Source organism: Bombus flavifrons, chromosome 7, assembly GCF_040668555.2.
Source record: "Bombus flavifrons isolate JBK064 chromosome 7, iyBomFlav1_principal, whole genome shotgun sequence".
NCBI classification, from domain to species: domain Eukaryota; kingdom Metazoa; phylum Arthropoda; class Insecta; order Hymenoptera; family Apidae; genus Bombus; species Bombus flavifrons.
Genome location: NC_138448.1, coordinates 11,616,478 through 11,636,494, shown reverse-complemented (window position 1 = coordinate 11,636,494; position 20,017 = coordinate 11,616,478). Strand labels below are relative to the sequence as shown.

The 20,017-nt window shown below is 47.0% G+C and overlaps 1 protein-coding gene across 2 annotated transcripts in view; it reads right to left on the bottom strand.

The window, feature by feature from the left end:
* Window positions 1–2,868: 2,868 nt before the first annotated feature.
* Tmtc2 (Transmembrane O-mannosyltransferase targeting cadherins 2) overlaps window positions 2,869–20,017 on the bottom strand; it is a 215,086-nt gene continuing 197,937 nt past the window's right edge. The window contains exons 10-12 of one of the 2 annotated variants that reach the window (XM_069117038.1): window positions 7,440–7,580; window positions 5,242–5,326; window positions 2,869–3,456 (exon numbers count right to left, since the gene is read on the bottom strand). In XM_069117038.1, the coding sequence (XP_068973139.1) occupies window positions 3,125–3,456; window positions 5,242–5,326; window positions 7,440–7,580 (558 nt within the window). In that variant the 3' untranslated portion in view covers window positions 2,869–3,124. The remainder of the gene's footprint in view (window positions 3,457–5,241; window positions 5,327–7,439; window positions 7,581–20,017) is intronic. The other variant, XM_069117039.1, reaches the window with a different exon arrangement.

The following is a 20,017-nucleotide window of genomic DNA, read 5'->3' as shown; positions in this document are numbered from 1 at the left end:
GGAAAGTTGCACTTATCAATGTGCACTTATGAATGCAAACACTTCTCGTTTGAAAAGAGAACGTGAACCAATTTCCATTTCCCTGGACGCCTTCAAGTAGAATAATTCTAAATACGCATATCTACTTTAATCCAATCCACCTCGACTGCCTTTGAATTCTGGTTAATTTTCATGCTTGGTAAGTTCCATCTCGCAAAGATCCCGCGATAAAATAGGAAGGAACGAGCGGCTTTCGAGCTTCTCATTGTTCAAGGACGAAATATTCCTCCCCTTCGCATGCTAGATCCGTAGCCTCTATCTTGGCAACGGTATCTTCAGCGGCGTTTCGAGAACGAGACCATTAACGGAGCCGCAACTCGGCGACTTTTTTACTGTCTTCGAGAAGAACGCGGACCTTGTGTTTCACGTCGCCTTTGTATCGGGAGGTCGGCTCATTCCTGAGGGACTCTCCTGGCGTAATAAATGTCCGCCTGTCCTGCTACCCCAAGCTCTTATTGCGCCGCGTTCGCGAAGAAAGAAGCGCGAGACGAAGCAGCGTACAGGGAGGAATGTCAATAAGGGAACCGGGAGGTAGACAAACGGGAACGTCGAAGTTCGTGAAAAATAGAAGGGGATGCTCGACGGTGGAATAATCGCGGATGAGGCGCCGCTCGATCCTGGAAACGGAATGTTCCCGGAGAAAGGTACTATGACTGCCGAAGAGAAACAGCGAAATTTGTCTTCCAGATCTAGTGGAACTGTTGAAGATTATGGGAGTTGCTCTATAATATTGAAAGTAGAATAATATTTTATCGTAGCCGTGCTATTCCCTTTTGCATTACTTTCGAAGCAATCGCGTATTTCTATCGAGAATAAAACTTCTTAGTTTTATCAAAATCGTGATAGAAAATAACAAAAATACCGAGGAATGTATCGTTACTCCACTCGATTCGTAAAGATTCTTTTAAAATATTAAGAGTCTTTCTGTTTATTGAAATAAAAATAAGATATAAAAATTCGGAGACTAAAAAGATAGGAAGAGACGAAAGATAAATTTTCCCTGAATTTCATAATTTTGAGCGTTACGCGGCTATGCTTCGGATAGTTCTGGTTCGAGAGAGGTTTTTCGTTTTTAGAATAAAGTGGATGAAAAAAAAGAAAAAAACGGTGCGAGCTAAACCATGGCCGACTGTGACTAATTGTAAGAATTACCATGGTCGAGCAGGACCGGTGGAGTAGCGAGGAGAAAAACGAAAGAACGATACGTTTAATCTGTAAGCAAAGCGGGTACGTCGGGTCTGAGGCGGTGGAGGCGTGTCGAGAGGAGAAACAACGGCGTGACACGTTTCACAAGAGGGTGGAGAAAGGACGAGGATCGCAAGAAACTTGGGACACGGTTCGAAGAGGTGGAAGAATAAAAGGGCGCGTTCACGGGGAGAGAAACGAAACGGCGCACGAGACATTCCACCCTAAATTGTCTTACCGACGAGCTCGCGGCTAAAAATCAATGACATTTAAGCGAGGAACGAGAGAAGGGAACCGAGAGAAAGAAACTAGGAAAGGGGCGGGCGGCGTGACTCGAGCAAAAAGAAACGGAGATCCTGTGAACCGAGCTAGGGAGCGGTCTTTTATTTCGATGGAAAGCAACTCCCACGGTCGTCGTCGTTTCTTCTGGCCGAGTTTCGGAGGCTACTTATAAAAATCGAAGTCGACAAGTTAAACGAGAATTCCCGAGGGTTCGAGCGGAGGGAAAGATGGCATCTGCGTAAGCGTACGTGAAATATTAATAGGAACGAAGGGAGGAGAAAGAAACGCGTCGAGAGACAAGCAGACGACGCGACGTAACGTCGCGAAGGAACGGGAAGGTAAAGTTACTGCTAGAAGAAGAAGGGGGCGGTAAAGGGGGGAAAAAGGGGCTGAGAAAAGGTCGAAACGAAATGGTACGCGATGCGGCCTGGACTAAAGCGACTAAACGAAGCACTCGTTCGGCTTGGCGTCTCGACGAGTTCCGCTTTAAAGATAACGAAGCGAGTTCTTCGCGGAATAAAGGTACGTAATCGCTGCGGCACCTGTCGAGTGTTTGTCGAGACTGTCTCAGCTAGGGCGACGGGAGCGACAGGTGGCTTCGTTCTCTCCTTTCCCTCTTTTCTCTCCCCCCAGCCCACGTTGACCTCCCCCCTCTTCTTCTACCCCTCATACTTTCTGTCTCACGACACTGTGTCTACCTTTCTCGCGGTATTACCCTCATCCGTCTTTTTCTCCCGTCTCCCTAGCTTCCGAGGCCGCGACTCCACCACTCGCTCGGGGGTGTGATTTAAAGTGTAAACTTAAATATTCCAGTCGGCGCCGCCGTGCAAATAGATTCGATATTAATGGAGCTTCCACGTCTTGAAAACCGGGACCGAGGAGGTAAGAAAACTCGTGCGGACGATTCACACCCTCCATGCGAGAAAATCAGGGTTTACTCTCCAGGACGCTCCCGGCGTTCTTTTTTGTCGTACGGGGGAAAATACGACGCTGACGGCTGCTGAGTGATCCATGGATACCTCGAGGGAGATTCCTTGGGAGCCTCCAAGTTTTTGTGCCAACCTACCGTCGTAATTTATGAAATTTCTGAACGTACACTTACCTGCTTCTCTCTTGTAATTCTTCGCATAGACTGTTATTATAAGACTATCATTAACTCGGTCAAAGAAGACTATGATCAACTCAATCCAAGTTTTCGATCATTTCTGCCATCTCTTTATCTCTTCCACGCTCTCTCTCTCTCTCTCTCTCTTTCTCTGCAATCACACAAACTTGCATTTGCATCACGTCGTTCTATACCGAAACGGTTGACAATCGGAATAAGGGGAACGGTGACAATGGATAATAAAGAAATATAGCTCGTTAGAGAAAAATAAAGGAAGCTTTATTCTTTACATACCATAGCAGGCGATACGAGTCGATAGCGCGTCAAGGTCCCCGGGGGCTTCCGCCCCGCGACGTTGGCGTGCCGGTCGACGGATATAAACGAATATCGGGAGGAAGATCGGGGTGACGTGGGGTCAGGAAATACGGCGAGTCGGTGGAGGATCTTTCCTGGGGTCGTATCGTACACACACTTGTTTCTCTGTTGGGTGTTCGCCGCGGTCTCGTGACGAGGTCACGCGAGAGTGGCCGCCAATTTGTGCAGGTTCATGATGGTCGTCGCATCGCCCGGCTGCAGCCTCAACGCCTCGCTGTAAGCAGCCGCCGCTTGCTTGTATTTTCCGTTCAGGTGAAGAATCGCGCCGAGATTTGTGTGACTTCGCGCCTCGTGCGGCCTCAAGGTAGCCGCGTGCCTGTACCACACCTCCGCGTCCTCCAGCCGGTCCGCTTGGCGCAGCGCGGACGCTGCCGCCATCGACAGCTCGTAATCGGATCTGGAAAGTTCGGCGGCGCGGAGTTGCTCCTCTGCCGCCTCCGATAGCCGACCCTGCGACGTCAGGAACAGTCCTGCAAAGCCACAGACCGTCTCAAAGTTATACGTACAATGTTACGTTCGAAATCTTGCTCTCTAGAGGAACAGTTTCTAGCTTGTAAGCTTGCCCAGTCGGATTAACAATTTTGTTTTTAGTAATAATACGAGGAATGGCGTGCAAGTGTATGATATGCGTGATTATGCGTGAGTACATTGAGATAGCATAGACTTATGAAGGTCACTTAATGATAGACACACTATAACAATCGAGGGAGAGCTTCTCTAGAATGAAGTGCAGCTCGGATAGGTTGATCAACCTTGAAACCATTAAGTCGACTTAAGATTAGTCCGAAACAATTTGCTCTTAGCGGTACTTTCCATCTCCTTCTAGCAACGAGGTCTATGCGACTAGATTAAAAGGAGGGCCGCGATATAATGTTATTAATACCACGAAGAATGAGTGGTAGCTTCTTCTGAATAATGAACGTCCCAAGTGACAAGGGATAAACGCGTGTGAATTATATACTTTGTTATCCTTTCGTCATATATTATTTTCTAATTAAAACACACGGTCGCCAAAAGACGAAAATTCATCTTCCATACACACAAACACATACGTACATACACACAAACACATACGTACATACACACAAACACATACGTACACACACACAAACACATACGTACATACACACACATATATATATATGTGAATATTTTAACTCGTTACAGAATGTTGCACGAGAGTAGCATAAGGTATACATAAGGTCAAGGTTGCCAGCAGAGAATTGTCCTGAAAATTCCGGTGAGACTTGGCGGAGGACGAACGTTATAAACGCAACTCGTGATATATCAAGTATAATATAATGCGACGTTCCGTGGACCACTGCCTAATGACGCGTGCTGCTAAGAGAGATAAACCGCGATGGTTTTTGCGCTCGAAAAATCCGACTCCAACGCGAGACTCTTTTTGGCGACTAGATTAATCCTGACCGCAAAGAATCGGCTGACCGATGCCAGTGACCATCTCCTTTCACGGCTTTTGCAAATGGAAAGGATGGAAATACTAGCGAGAAGAGAATGTTGCCAAACCAAGATCCAAGAACCAGAGTCTGAATGCGGTTGGAGCGGAGGGCAAGCGTGAACAGAGAATAGAACGATGTGACGAGCACTAGGAATTGCGACGCTTTTCTGGAATTTCAATACCCGTCGATCTCCTTCCGGCTGCTGCCTTCCTTCTGATATTAGCTATTCCCTTGTGGCCGTCTCTTTTTTCGATTAGCGCCCTCCATCGTTGCCACCACCCACTTTTCCACCACAGTTTCTACTTTCATCCCCCAGGAAAATATTACACCGGTATTTAGAACGACCAGGCGGAATCTTACGATCTTCTTATCTTCCCTATAAAACGGTTCCTTGAAAAGATCTCCGTGAACCTCCCTTATCGTTACGTCCGTTACATTATTCTATCTCCGCGGTTTGTTTTCTTTTCGTTCTCTCGTTTCAACATAGAAGAGGATTACCAACGTCTTCGCTCGTTGTACCGTATAGTCGAGGAATCAATTATACCGAGCGGAACAACGGGCCAGAGGATGAATCTGTCGCAGACCACTCCAATTTGCTTGACAACGACGAGGATACGCTTAGGTCTCGTGTTTCGTTGCTTTAATAATTAACGAGTGCCTCTTGTTATTTCACGAATGGCTATAGACTACAGACGTTTCAGACTAGCGGATGGATGAAGGATGAGAAATCTGTCTGATGATGTTCGATTATTCAACGATTCCTTTTTAATTAAAGACACTGGCAATTATACGTACCGTAATGATGGTGCACGCTCGAGTCGTCCGGCGCCAATCTACGGGCTCTCAGGAACCATCTCTCAGCCTCCAGCACACGGCTCGACTGCGGAAGAAACAAGGCAAATCAGTAATCGAACGATCGATCGGGCCGCCATTGTCGACGCGGTCTACCCTTCACGGATCGTCGAGTCACGTTGTAACGAAATTTATCCTGACGCGATTAGGGGCACGAGAACGAGAAACAGAGGATTCCGTTTCGCTTCGCACACAGAGGGGAACAGTGTAAAAGATGGAAATGGAATTTCGATACGGTTCGCCTAGCCAACACAGCCTGCACGGACGAAAATTCATCGGCTACGCGACAGGACGCCGACATTTATCGGTCAAACGTTCAATTACGCTCGGCATCGTTTACCGGTATTGACTTTCCATTGACCCTTCTGGTTGCCACGTGACACACATCGTAATTTACGGACTGAGACTTCCGGAAATGAACATTTAACATTCCAAGAACAAGAGAGCAAATAACAGGGAAAGTGGTGATTTATTTCACGAAACAGAGGAACGAGAGCGATCGAATAAAAATTCTAGTTTCTAATTTCCATTTTCTGTCAATTATCTCTGATTGGCATCGTTTGCACGTCCAATTTGCGATCGATACCGGGCAATAAAATATTGAAAAATTTCGGTTCAAGTGACTCTGTTTCATATTGTTGACGCAGTTATTTACGTGCGCCGCGTGATATAATTTTATTGCGACAGAGATGCAACTAAATCAGCAAATTAAATGAAATTTTATCAGCCGTGAAGCTATTTCATTTACGACCGATCAATTTGAAGTTATTTCGCGAGCGACAGCTCGAGTATACGAAAGGACTAATGGAAAATTGGCAATTCGGTAATATTATCATGGTAAGCGATCAACTATATTACGCGTCCCTGATAATACGTTCTAACCATTGCAAAGCTATATCGATTAGTATAACGTAATCGTATCGAGTGATTATGGAGCGACGTGGAAAGACGAAGGACCGATAGTCCCGTCACGCGTTTACGATACAAACGATAATTGATCGCAAAAGCAACGACACGTTTGCGAAAGGAAATGCCCTGTGTATGGTTCGTTTGGAGAACGAGACACGTACAGGGAAGGAGGAAACATCGCGCGTCCCGAATCTCTCTCGGCTCAGTGAGCGTAATCGTCGGTCGTGTTAGATATGTTTTCAGGAGAAATACCGGTTTCCGGTCAACGATTGACCAGGCCGGAACACGGAACGGTCGGTGGATCGAGCAGAATCAGCTTAACGGCACGCTGTTTCCCGTCGGCGGGTTTCTCTTTAAGTGATGTGGGTCAGCCGATTCTCGGCCGGCCTATCGTGTTCGATCCAGCGCGCCAAGCCGCGCCGCGCTACGCCGCACCAAAATAGTACTAACTACTTACGTGCCGAGTCGAAGGTTTGCTAAGTGATGTGGGTCGCTACGTGGCCAGACTCGTTGAGCGAGAGCCTGCAATCCCGGTTATCGGCTAATGCTATTTTATATCGTTTCATATTCGAGCCAAGAGCCTCCATCATGATTTATCTTCTTTCTTTCTTTCTCTATGTTAGGGTAGATCTTCGATACTACAAGTTATACGGACGTGGCCATGTAAATTTACTTGTTCGAAGAACCATTCGAATTTGAACGGATTTAGCGCTGTGTGTCAATTACGTAATTCTGTCAATTCGACAAGTAACTACAAAGCCATTAGCTTTGAAAACTATCCGTGCAATCTTGACACTATCATAAACCTCGCCTAACTGCAAACTCTAACTTTCTCTCTCTCTCTATCTCTCTCTTTATTCCTTTACTTTTCTCTTCTTATCACGATTCAAAGGAAAAAGTAGCTTTTGCAAGTGTTGGAGACCTGTCGGTCGGCGAGCAGCACCGTAGAAGAGCGTTACTTTGCAAACAGCGTGAAACGGTGTTGGGAAGATGGGATCGAGTTCTTTGACGCGATGGCGATCGAAAAGTTGGCCGATTCTCCCTAAGGCATTCTGTTTTTCCACGGGGGTTCCGGTATCTCGAGTACGGGCACTGACGCCTGGTGTAGCAGCCGTATCTCGGTGGCTGTACACGAAATTCCGTTGAACGATATTGGTCGGGCCGCGGTAAACTTGGAAACTGGATCCGCGCTCTGATGAAAGAGAACCGATCTAAAACTGGTAACTACTTACGTTTCGGGCCAAAAGTTTCCCGTAAGTGATGTGGGCCGGCACGTGGTCAGGCTGGCTGGCCAAACTCGCCTGGAACCACCTTTCCGCTTCCGCGTACTGTTGCAGCCTCGATAGAGTTTCCCCCAGCAGATTGTAAACGCTCTGTAAAACAGGTCGATCGTCAGACTTTCCACGGTTCCTAACTTACTTTCTTTTTCTTTCCAATTTTTCTCCATTCGCTTTTTTCTTCTACCGATCCTAACCGACATGCTTCGTTTCGTTGATACTGCGATCCCCCGATACGCGAATCAACGATGAATTAACAGCGAGCAACGAAACGGTGCTCTAAACGAATTAGCGCACGATTAATTCGTAATTATTGAGCCAACGAAGCGATTCTCTACCAGCAATTTCCTCTATCTCGTGCACAGAATTGCAGAACACGATGGAATATCCTGAAATTACTCTTGAAGGCCACTCATAATACCTCGCGTCGACTTTCCATAAAAAATGAAAGAAAAAAAAAATACTATCACGCTATAGCAGTCATAATGCTTCACGTTCTCTACCGAACATTCGCTTCATCGTGTGGATGTTTCAACGAACGAATTAACACTTTCGCCTCAAAAACCCATTTCCGTCTGCGCTAAAAACAAAAACTCCGCCAGGGGTGCTTAACGAACGGCGTCGAAGGTGCGATTAATATCGGCCGGCGTGCGATAAATCCGCGAGGAAGAAAGTAATTGGCTCGGGAGAGAAAGAGAGAAAGAGAGAGAGAGAAAGGGAAGGGAGAGCGAGCAGGTACGGATGGAATCAGTTTCGGGAAGTTTTCTGATTTTCAGGACCGACGGCTGCTGCTAATGGCCGACGGAACTCGAGCCACGGACTTCTCACGGACAACGTATATATATACAGCTATTCGATTCTTGAATGTGTAACGCGTCTCTACACTCACGTCAGACACGTACAAAGGCGTTTTAGGGGTAAGGTGATCGAGGGGTGAGCACGTGAGTAGAACGTATAGACGAGAACAAGATGGGAACACAAACGACTGTGAGCGTTACGGAACGACTAACACCGAAAAGCTTCTTTCCGAGCGCACGGGCTTGCCCTCGCGTCTCCAAGTTGTAGGCTAAAACTTTTATGATTTTGTTCGTGCCGGATGTGCAGCTTGGAATAAGCAGAGGAAAGCGAACTGCTAGATGGACCGTAAGAAGGAAAGAAAGAAAGAAAGAAAGATAGAAAGAGAAGAGAAAAGGGAGGGAGAGACAGAGAGGTCTTCTCGCGGGTGGAGAAGACAAATGGCAGGGAGCGTCGGGAAAGGAACGAGGTCGAATATCCAACTAACTCGTCGGACCCGATTGCCCCGTGATTCGATGGATCTCGCGTCCCGTTTCTCGTGGAAGTACTCGGTATCCGATCGGAGCTCGGAGTAATCTGTATCAGCTCCGGCAAGAATCGCGCGATTCATAAGAATTCGATCAACGACGCTCCTCGCGTTCACGTCCTCGCGATGATTTATCGTTCACCATCGTCTACGTAGTCGGCTCTTTTATTCGTCGCCGTACGATCGGGCTTGGCTACGGCCAAATTGAATCCGGCCGAATCGATTCGAATCGAACGGTTGACTTTCATCGACAGGGGGAAATTTTACCCGCACTTAGCGTTCCTCTATCCCCGTGCAAGCTTTCGATGGATGAAGAGAGAGAGAGAGAGAGAGAGAAGTTACGGTTTTACCGGGACTGAATGCCACGGAACGTTCCTTAAAAGGGAACGCGAGACTTTGTCTTAGAAAGATCTCTCGTTGCCAGCCTGGAAACGCGAATTGGAAGCAGAGTTTCCCGCGGTTCCGCTTGAAAGGTGAAAGCAATTGCAGGCCAGGACGCGAAAGTGGCCGCGTCGTCAAAGAATCGGCTCTTTTCAAAGTGGAACGCTCGCATTGTTTCGCCTCATTATTCACTTGAACCAGTTCCCACGAGCATCGCGTTCTCCCATTTAGTCTCTGCACGCAGTCGTCCCATTTCATCGAACTTGTTTCCGTTCTCGCGCGTATCTTCTTCGTCGTTGTTGGCAAACCGCTTATGTATCTTATCTCCAGGCTTCGTGGAACAAACGAGAGAGTGACAACGTACAGGCAGAACGATATTCAGGCTCGGTGCGTGACTTTCGATTCCTTCAGTGAAACGGTAACGACACCGCGATACGCTGAATAATTCGTCGCGAAAGCGTCGTCTGCGAACCAGGCGTAGCCGCCCGATTGAAAAATTGAGAAGAAGCCCTGGACCGAAACTGCGAGAACTCAACGCGTACGCGCGTCGATAATAAGCTCGAGAAAGGTAAATACATAGGGACCAAAAATTGCGAGCGCATCTTGTGAAACGTTTAAGCAGCGAAAGAAAGAGAAAGAGAGAGAGAGAGAAAGGTTTCGAAATTCCATTGTGCGGAATCATTATTCACTTGGACTACTTTTTGAGAGTATTACGCGGCGGTACGGCGTTTTCAGCCAGCGGGATACCTGCGCTCGAAGTCCGCAAGATGCATGCTTTTACATGGCCATGTCATCGACGTTGAACGCCATTGTTGCCGCAAAATCACCTCTTCGAAGCGACTCTGGAAACCACCGAGGGACTGCGATTCGCGCAACCCTCTTCGCAAATCCTCTTCGAATTCAGTCTGTCTCTATATTTTCTAAGGGAAAATCGAGGGATAGAAAAACGCGGAGAATAGGCTCCTGGAAATTAATCGTGTTTCCTTGTTCCGAGTCAACGATAGATTGCTTTCCCTTTCCTTTCTTTCTTCTTTCCTTATTTCGTAGCCTCGCGCAAGTTGCGTCAAACAGTTTTTATAAGGTAAAAAATCGATGGCCATTTCTCGCGTTGAAGTTGGCCCTCGAGAGAGCTACGTGCTTTTATTTGTACGCAAGAATCCGCCTGGCAACGGGGGATCATGTATTCAGCGGCATGATTTCGTTGAAAATACAGCCTCGAGCTACGCTCAGAGGAGGAGAAGGAACGGGAAAGGGGCGAGTTTCTGGAGAGCAGTGCGCCGTTCGACATTCCACTGTTCCTCGAGTGGGCTGTTTCTTCGAGAAAAATTAGGGATATAACTGTGCTTACATAAAAATCTGACGGTTCCCGGGTCCGTTCTAACAAGGAATTCATAACGGTGCCTGACGCTCGCAGTTGCAGTTTACCACCCTTCGCCCTTCACAGACATTCTGGTTTGTTATACTTTTTCTTTTTTTTTTTTTTTTTTACTACGTAACTTCGCGATATCGGGACGAAAGGAGAGTGCTACGGCACCATCCGCCTGCTGGATGAATGGTTAATCAAGCTCGAAACCCGATTTAGCGACAGCACGTCAGCCGGCCAAATTAACAGAACATTTTCCTCGAAATTTTCTGATTCGAATCGTCGGCTCTTCATCCCGGAATAATTAATCAAGCGCGTTTCACAGGAATCTCAGTAAATCAAGCTGTGGTCTCCGCTGAAGATATTTGGCCCGCGCTACTTGAAATTTTGTCCAAGATTAACAAGACTTTTAATCGGTTTCAGCAACAATTCCAGACAAACCGATATCTCGATTCCACGAGCCTCAAATTTCGAAGAACGTACCGAGAGAAATTGGGGATTTCCTCGGCAGGAGGACGACGATTATCGCGATAAACTCGAGCGTGGTCGCATTGGTGGGTTTCGCGAGAATATTCCGTGTGAATTATTGGCCTTATCGACGGGCGACGCTCGCCAGCAGAACTTGGACCGCGGACCCGGTGGCTCGTTTAATTCGCCGATAATTACGTTCAAAGGTTTCGTGAGAGAGCGCCAGGATCCTGGCAATTGTCGTCGAAATGCGGAGGGTGCGAACAGCTGCGGGGCGAATGCGGCGTCACGTCGTCATTGTCGTCATTGTCGTCGCCGCCTCGTGCATACCGAGTCGCAGAGTCAAGGGGGAACAAACAATTAGAACGGTAAGTCGAGCGGGCCAATTAGATGACTGACTGTGTTCGAGTACGGTGAAAGGATAGCAGTGAGAGAGAGGCTGCCACGTTAGCGATACGCAAGAGAACTAATCGTTGAGAATAATTGGATTAAATTGCGGGCTCGCGTATCGCGCATTTCAAACCTGCTGCCTGGCCTTACCTTTGATTTATACGATATCCCGACCATCTCGATAAAACCGACAAAATCCCAGGTGTCTTGCTTTCAAAGGGTTAATTTGAAATTCAATTCGTTTTATATAATATTTATCGTAAATCACGCGGCCGAGAAATGCGGCATATTTTTCTAACGATTGGAGGAGAAAACTTAAGCTGAAAGATTAAAGTAAACACGTATTGGTGGAGCTCGAACGATTTCAATTAACGGTAACGCGTTTGGCGAAAATATAAAGCCTATAAAGGCGCCGGGTTCGCGGCGATTTACAACGCGAACGGCAACTCGCATAAATATTCAGACCGGGGCTTCAACGGATTAAGATATATTCCCGACACGTATGCAGGTAACGACGCGTGCATGCAGCCGGTCGAGCGGCGGACGAAATAATATTTTTTTCTCTCTCGTCAACCCTCTGTTTTTCTCTGTCTCCAGCGTGGATTCAATCGCAGATGCTCTGTTCTTGCTTCGAGTTTTAATCCCGCGGATTCGTCGCGTATTTCTGGCTCGTCACGGCCATTTAGCGAAACTGGATCGAAAACGCGGTCCGGTTAATCGCGCGATTATTGCGTGCTTTGTTGCTCGTGAGAGTGTCATCGCTGTTTCAAAAGGATTCGAAAGATTCACCAATAAAGGCAGGGAATTAGTGAAAGTGGTGTTTTTCAAATTTGTCTCTTTAAATACATAATTAAGGATCTCATAGGAATAAGGGAAGTTCTAATGGCGAAGAGCAGGTGGAAAGTTTTAGGAAGAAAGATATACTTACTGACGATGATATATTTTTCATTAGCGTGAAAGCTTTTGTTTATGCTAGTAGTTAAAAGGCGACGCGATTTTTCACGCGGGCACGCGGTATTTTCCTGGAATTTGCGATACTCGGATGAAAATTCGCCTGGGAACTCGTCGAACATGGCCGACGATTAATCGCGGTCGAGCGGCGCAATATTTTTTGCCGCGTCGTCAAAGAAACGTACGGTCTGGCGTTGTCATAGAAAGACGATTCCCTTCCTGCTCGCTAATGATACTCGTTTTTCTTCCATCGTCGGCTTTCGATCGATTTAATCGCGGACAATATTTCCCGCTGCTAATCGCCTCAATTTCCTCCAAGAGTCCATAACAAAGAACGCTCTTTCCCGGTTCAATTACGACAAGCAAGCCGTGTCCCCCTTGCACTTTTAAATCATTGTTTGTTCCTAAACCGTTGTATACGGTTGTAAACTCTGATTTCACCGAAATATGTTTAATATCCTGGCAATAACTCACGTCCGTTGAATCATGAAATATCCTCAATCATCATTAATTTCCCAGTTTCCACCACAGTTTTCTATTTAAACTTTTTAGCGTACCGCGTAGCCCTTTCCCCCGTTCCGCTATAAAATTGAAATAAGAGATCCAGTAATTGAACCGTGTTCCCGTGAAACACGGGATTGCATCACGGATATCGCCGGGGGATGGTATCTTTCGGCTATCGAATTCGAAAGTGCACAATGGCTTAACGGAGATTGGTTTTCCAGGTGTTTCGCGGCGTTTCACAGGGAAAAGCCGACGAAAACATTGGCCGGTGGGCCACCGCGGCCGCGTATGGTAATTTGCGAATTAATTCCACAGCGGAGTTGCATTAAATTCGCGTTAGCTGAGCCGCGCGCATGCGGTTGCACACGCTCGACTAGAATAAACAATATTCGCGGAAAGGGAAAATTGATCAAATTCTCTCTCTCTCTCTCTCTCTCTCTCTTGCTGCCAGGATTTGTTGGACGAGAAAGTTTCGGAAATTGTTTCGAATTCGCCATCGTCCTGGCTTGTATTAAATTTACATTAGATAAATACGCTTCGGTCAGACGCAAACAACGCGCTACAGCTAGAAAATGGTCCGACCTGCCCTGACACGACGATGGAACGATTCGAAATTTTGCCAAGCCGTGCCTCGGTTACGTCGAACCGATTGCTTTCTCGCGTGTAACTTCCGCGTGTAAAACGGGGGAGAACGAAGTGGATGACGAATGGAAGGAAAAAGAGTGAAAACAAGTTCTTTCTGGAGTTTTCTCTTTCGTTCTTGCGATGCGTAGAAGCGACCCGGTCGAGCCGAGTAATTCCAATCGTTCTTCGAAACCTATCCTCCGGAGATTGCGAGAAGCCGATCGATTCTACGAAACGAACAATCAGACGACTGATTAGGAGCGCGTAGAGAATGGATTAATTTCTGTCTGCAATCCGATTGACGTGCTGGAGATGGAAGACAGGGGAGAGCGTTCGAGCTTTAATTCCAGCCGCATTACTCGTTTCGTATTATGGTCGCGTAATATCGAATGAAGGATCTCCCTAGGGGTAAATGGAAATTCGTTGTCTCGCCTCCGTGCGTATTTTACAATCCGTCGCATGGTGGCGGTGTCGTGTCGCGAGCAATTGTCCAAATTACCACGATGCGACGAGACATTGATTGACTGATGTTAAATCTTACAGCCGAATCTTTTTACACGTTAGGAAAACGCCATGGGAAACGACGTAGAGTAAATAGAAGAGCGGTAGAAAGTTTTATTTAGAGGAGAAACTCGGCGGAAGTTGGCTAACCGGTTCTCAGATTAAACGGTTACATATTCTTTGGGAGAATTACCTAGAGTTACGAGTGTGGGTGGATCGAACTAACTGCGCAAATAAGTTGATATCAGTAGCCATAACGTGTGAGCAAAAAGTGTCGGTGCACCTGGAAGAGCGAAAAGGAAAAAAGGTAACGAGCGCAAGGGAGCAAACTCGATAACTAATACCGCCACGTTTGTCGAAGTTTTATTTCGAGTCAGCTCAAATTTTTATTAAAGTGGAAGTATTTACGGCCACGAGTTGCCAAGAAAAAAGAGCAAAGATAACGAGGCCAGCGCAATAGAATGTTTATTGCGTCTAGTTTCGCGTCATAAAGCTAACTGCGAAAGAGAGGGGAAAAAACAACGAGAGCACGACCAGTAGTTAAAAGTTCTGTCCCGGCTAAAAGGTCTTTGCGTCTTGATGGAACTTTCTTCTGGTCTCTGCACTTAACCGTCCTACTCGTTAAATTATGTTAAATCGGTCGCTCGGCCTGTCGCTAAGACGATCTTTGATTCAAACGATGATTCGTTCGTCTAATTAGCGACCGATCATCTTAGCACGAGCCGATATATTATTTTCAAATAAATTTCTGTCACAGAACATATTCTGTGTGTGCCATGAGTTGTGAAATTTGCAACGAGCAAGAAATGAAGATACTGAAACCCGTGAAATTCGATTATACTGGCGAGCGTTGGTTCAAACGATCGACTGTCCGATTATTCTCTCGTTAATTGTCTTTCATTTGATCTGTATTGGACGTACAAACATTCCAGTCGTTTCGCCATGATTTCGTGATTTTTCACGATCCTTTGTTTATCTCGTGGGGTAACAAACAATGTTTCTCACTATTTCCAAATTATATCGAACTGTCGAGGAGCGTAGAGATAAATTACAATTCGCGCGATCCTGGAAATTTTCAAAAAATATTTCCGCCGAATTTGACGCGTCGCATCGTTGACTGGAAAGAGGAAATCCACTTAAAAATTCTGGGAATACGTAGGTGACGGCGAGTTATCTGCGGTGGACAGACGATTTTTTCCGACCCGTTTATCCGCCGTTATCCGATTCAACGCGACATTTTAATCAGACCCGAAAATTAACGCAACCAAAGTAATTATCAGTGTCGCTCGTAAATCATCCTCTGTACCAGCCGGAGAAATCTCGTAGAGTAAAGCTCGGGAATTCGGTTCTTACGCGGCGCCAAGGACGGCAGTGAAATCTGATCGCGAAAAAGGCTCGTCGCGAACGGCGAGTAAATTGTCGCGGACGTCGATCGATCGTCGTGGATGCGTTTCATTTCCCTTCTTTTCTTACATTTGGGCGATCGTCTGGCTCGATTCGGCTCGTTCGATTCGCCGCTGGTTCCTTTCCACTTGTTCGCTCACGCTGTTCCCAACCATTGAAAACTTTCATCTTCCTCCTCTCTCTTTTCCTCCCGTTTTCGTGAAGCGACCGGGTCTCGGACGGCTATGACATTCCACGAGTGGAACGCGTCCCACGTCGAGAATCACGAATTTCCGATAATCGTGTTCTTCGTGCACACAGAAGTCCACAGACGGAGAGGAAGAAAGAAGATCGCCTCCTTAGCGTATTATTCCAAAGTTTCGTCCGATTTTCCACGCCAACGGCCAGCCAACCTCTGGACTTCGCTGGGGAAACGCGACCGGGGGTCATCGCGATAAAACATCGGAAACTGGCGAAACTCCGCTGTAATCTTGCCGGTGATGTTTTACCCCCGTACCTACACTTTGAATCGAGATCTCGGTTCACGTGCACGCGGCAACGAGCGTGTGTTACTTCGAGCCGCGTGTACGTGTACGTTTCCACGTGTTCTTCTCTTTCTGTCGTCGTCGAAACGCCAGTTGCTCCATTTGTGCGGGTCTGCTCGAGCGTGTGTTTGTTTGCCCAAGTATGAGTACACGTTTGTCCGTGTTTGCGCGCGTGAAGTGTACACGGACGACGTCGTAAAGTCCTGAGAGATATCGCAGCAGCGATTAGACCCTCGTTTCGGGAACTAAATTTCGCCGGGTCCCGAGCAACCTTTGCGCCCCACCTCTTCCTTCCTCGACCATTTCTCGTGCGTCTATTTTCGCACGATTCAGACCTCGACCGTCATTCAGCATCACAGGCGGCCTTCGTTCCATCAACGGCAGTCTCTCTATCCACGACTTCTTCGCTTATTTGATCCGGCCCTTGCTTCACGAGAAATCGATAACGAACGCCGCTTTTTCACGAGGTACCACGGCTTTGACTTTCGACCACAGAGAAACCCTCGAATGGAGTACGTAAACGAGCTCCTGCGGAGTTTCTTGGGTCGTTTGCGGTTTCTAGCGGAATATGGACTTTGTTCGTGTATCCAAGTGAACTATGTTCCGGTTAGCGAGAAATGTATCTATATGAAACGCCTCTGGATGAAATCAAAATTGACCATTCGAGCGATTGCACTATGTTGCAACCGCGAAGCGTGGAATTTTGGTGAAAGGTTTCCTTCTCTATCGATCGATCTATAGAAAAACGAATCACGCTCTAATATCTGAAATTCCCAGAGGTTTGGTCCGGCCGATGACCACGATAGGTCGACGAAGGGAACAGAGGAAATACGATATACCACGAGTCTCTCGATACCATCGAACGGTTTGCAAACAACTATTTTCGTTTTTCCGATTGCTCTCGATCTCCGGTATACCTGGCCAGGTCAGAGTCTTAAGTATCGCGGTACTTTGAACATCGTTCCCCGTGAAATTAAATTTCCTTCGGTCGCCGAGGATGATTTTTATCTCTCTCTCTCTTTCTCTCTCTTGTTGGTTCAATTGCACGGGAAGGAAATTGAATCGTCCGGAATTGTTTTCAGTTTGAAGGTAAAGAGACCGAGAGGGGAACGAGTATAACGCGAAAAGAACGAGAGATGGAACGAAATTATAGTTTTATGGGCAAGGAAAATATCCTACGGGAACTCTGGCCGATTATTTTTGCGTCGTTTTAATGGCTAAACTAATTCACAAGATGGTGCCAAACCGCTCGTAACAACATTCATGAGACTGTCTTCCGATACTTTCTTACTTTGGTGTTACTACACCAGCTGAACCGTACATTTTCGGCGCCACATGACGCAAACTTTCCGAATTTTTCGTCACCAGAGTTTCAAAGAGAAACCGATGTCGAACCGAGCCGTAATTTTTTGCAGCTGGAACCGCCTGTCGGTCGAATTAGCGTGGCAGTAGCAAAGGACGGCCTTAATCAGACACGGTTGGATCGATAAACGAAGAGAAATATGACCGATGAAAGCTGGAGGTTCCGACGGCTGCGACCGTCCAATGGAAACCGATCGCTGGTCATTTTTCTCGATTTCGTAAAACGTATTATTCCTTCCGTTCTTACACAAATATCCGCGTTCGTGCATTGTTGCGACCTCTCAACTAGGTGGCGATCAGTTAAATTGCAACTGTTCGGTCGTGATCGCGAATCTTGAACGATATTAACGCTCAAGGTGAAGGGAGATTAAAGAGTTGTAACATGCTTGTGATTTGCATTGTTACGTCCGGTGACTCTTTACGTTCGAGGCGGCCACCAGCTGTGCACATAGAATTAATCGGATGGCAATAATCCTAAGGAACTGCTATAAAACGAGGCTTTTTGATTTACCGTTAAGGCCGTCAATTGGCATAAAACATCTTCGAGTCAAGAGGTTCCTTGTGGTTATTGCTCCATCAGGTAAAAATTGGGGAAACGTGGATTCCACCCGCGAGCGACCAGTGGTGGGGCGATCACCACCGAGTAAGAGTTTTCCTTTGCGACAGCATCGCCGCCGGCCTTCACTAGTTCAACATCTTTAGAACAGTCAACATCTCTTTATCGGCTTTACATCCTTAGATCATTCACCTACTTCACTTATACCTTACGCACCAGCGTAACTATCTTTTCTACAAAGTTATTGGAAATATATAATACCTTTGGACTGTTAATAAAGCGTCATACTCATTAAACTACCTCTATTATCCTAATCGAAATAGGGGATCGATCAGTTCGTGGCGTCGATTGTCTAATCGTAACGGGAATTTACGATTCCCGTTGATGCGCTTCCTCGCGATCGCGTCTCTCCGCGACTGGTCGAAAAACCCTGCATGTTTATTTGAAGTGTTTTGCACGAACGTAAGTCTGGTTTAAACGTAAGAGTAGTTTAAACGCAAGAGTATGAAACGCAAGCGAGAGCGTGTTGAACGTAAGTCCTTATTCTCGAGACACCTGGTGCTTGTATTCTAAGTGTCAGTCTGGGGTCTGTGTTTTCGTCAACGTTTTCTATGAGGCGGGAGTCTGTGTCTGTCCAATCCTCCGACTGTAGAATTGTTGTGGGCGTCTCGCACGTGGTGCGTCTTGTGCGTATCTCGTCGAGGGTGCGTCCCGTTTGCGAAATCGTCCGGTGGTCTATCGTCGAGTTCTCATCTGATGTCTAAGATTATGACACGTCGTTTGCTATTGAGCGGATCCGTCGAAACCGGGTCCTTAATCTTAAGATACCAATTAAGTTGTCGACGTGGTCCGAGTTGTAACTTTACGCTATGCAATGTGGGAAATTTCAACTTCTGAAAAATAGCAGATGTGATGTCCATATGGTAAACTGAGGATAATCTTACGTGCATAATTCCAAGTGCTACACCTGTTACCGTTCGACTTGCTTCGTATGAGCGTTACCACCCTGCGTACCCGCTTTAAGAATCGAGCTTAACTAAACCGAAAGTACAGCGCTACGCCGTGTTCTAAGGTACAATCGACTAAACCTACCAACTTCTATTAAACATAAACTCACTCGGGTCCGTTCGAACAAAAGCTTCAGGGAACAGGGGATCCTTTCTGCCTCGATAAGGATTCAAGCTGTCCATTTAAACGAAGGTCGTATTATTTCCTTCGCCGGTTCTATTGAATCTCGAAGAATTTCGTCGGCGAACAAGAAGAAGTCCGCGGATAAAAGGAGTCGAGGCCGCGCGCGGTGTAATAAGCATCACGAAGAAGGAGAGAGAGAAAGGAGAAAGGAAGGAAGGAAGGAAGGAAGGAAGGAAAGCGGCATTGCTTCTACCAAGGAAGATTTCATTACTTAAAAAGATGCCAGGTTTCTCTCCTTTGCTAACGTTCTTCTCTCGGATGTTCTGTGGTCGCGGGTGATTCGCGGTCGGCAGTCGTGGTGCGCGCGCGAAATGGCCAGGCGGCGAGTAATCAGGGAAAGAAGATGAGACCGCGGCATTAACGAAGCTTCGACGTAGTCTTTTGAATGCGTCACACGCGCTCAAAAGCTGCTCCTTCTGCTGGTTTCTGTTCCACTTGTCCGAAGAACGGGCGACCGAGTTTCCAGAAACTCGAACGAGCCACGAGCAGAGTAGTGAGGTGTTAGCACAGCGGTATTACAGCGCTGAAGAACAAAGGAAGCGAGACACGGACCGTGTAAAAAGCAAAAGTGTTTAATTCGAGAGAGTAGAAGGGAACGATGTGCGGTGGGGGATGGGGGGTGACCGCGAAACGTGGCCGTCCTCCTTTCTTTCTCGCGATACCCCGCCGTTTTTCCCCATCTTGTTCTCTCTTCGTACGTTCTGTTCGCGATTTAGCGCGCGCAAAAGTTGTGGCGATGGTCGCCGGTGCGCGAAAGTTTCACAGGGGTTGGTGCTGCGACGAAGGAGGACAGGAAGAGAAAAAGGCAGAGGAGGGACGATACAATGGACGTTCTTCTGGAAGATTAAAGTGCGCCGCTACGCCGGAAGACCAAGCTGCCGGCGAATGGTTCGCGTTAAAATTAAAATTGCAGACAAAAACCTTCGCACGATGGGATATGGTTCGCGCGAAGCCAGCCTGCGGTTCGATGCGACTGGAAGTGGGCCGTGTAAT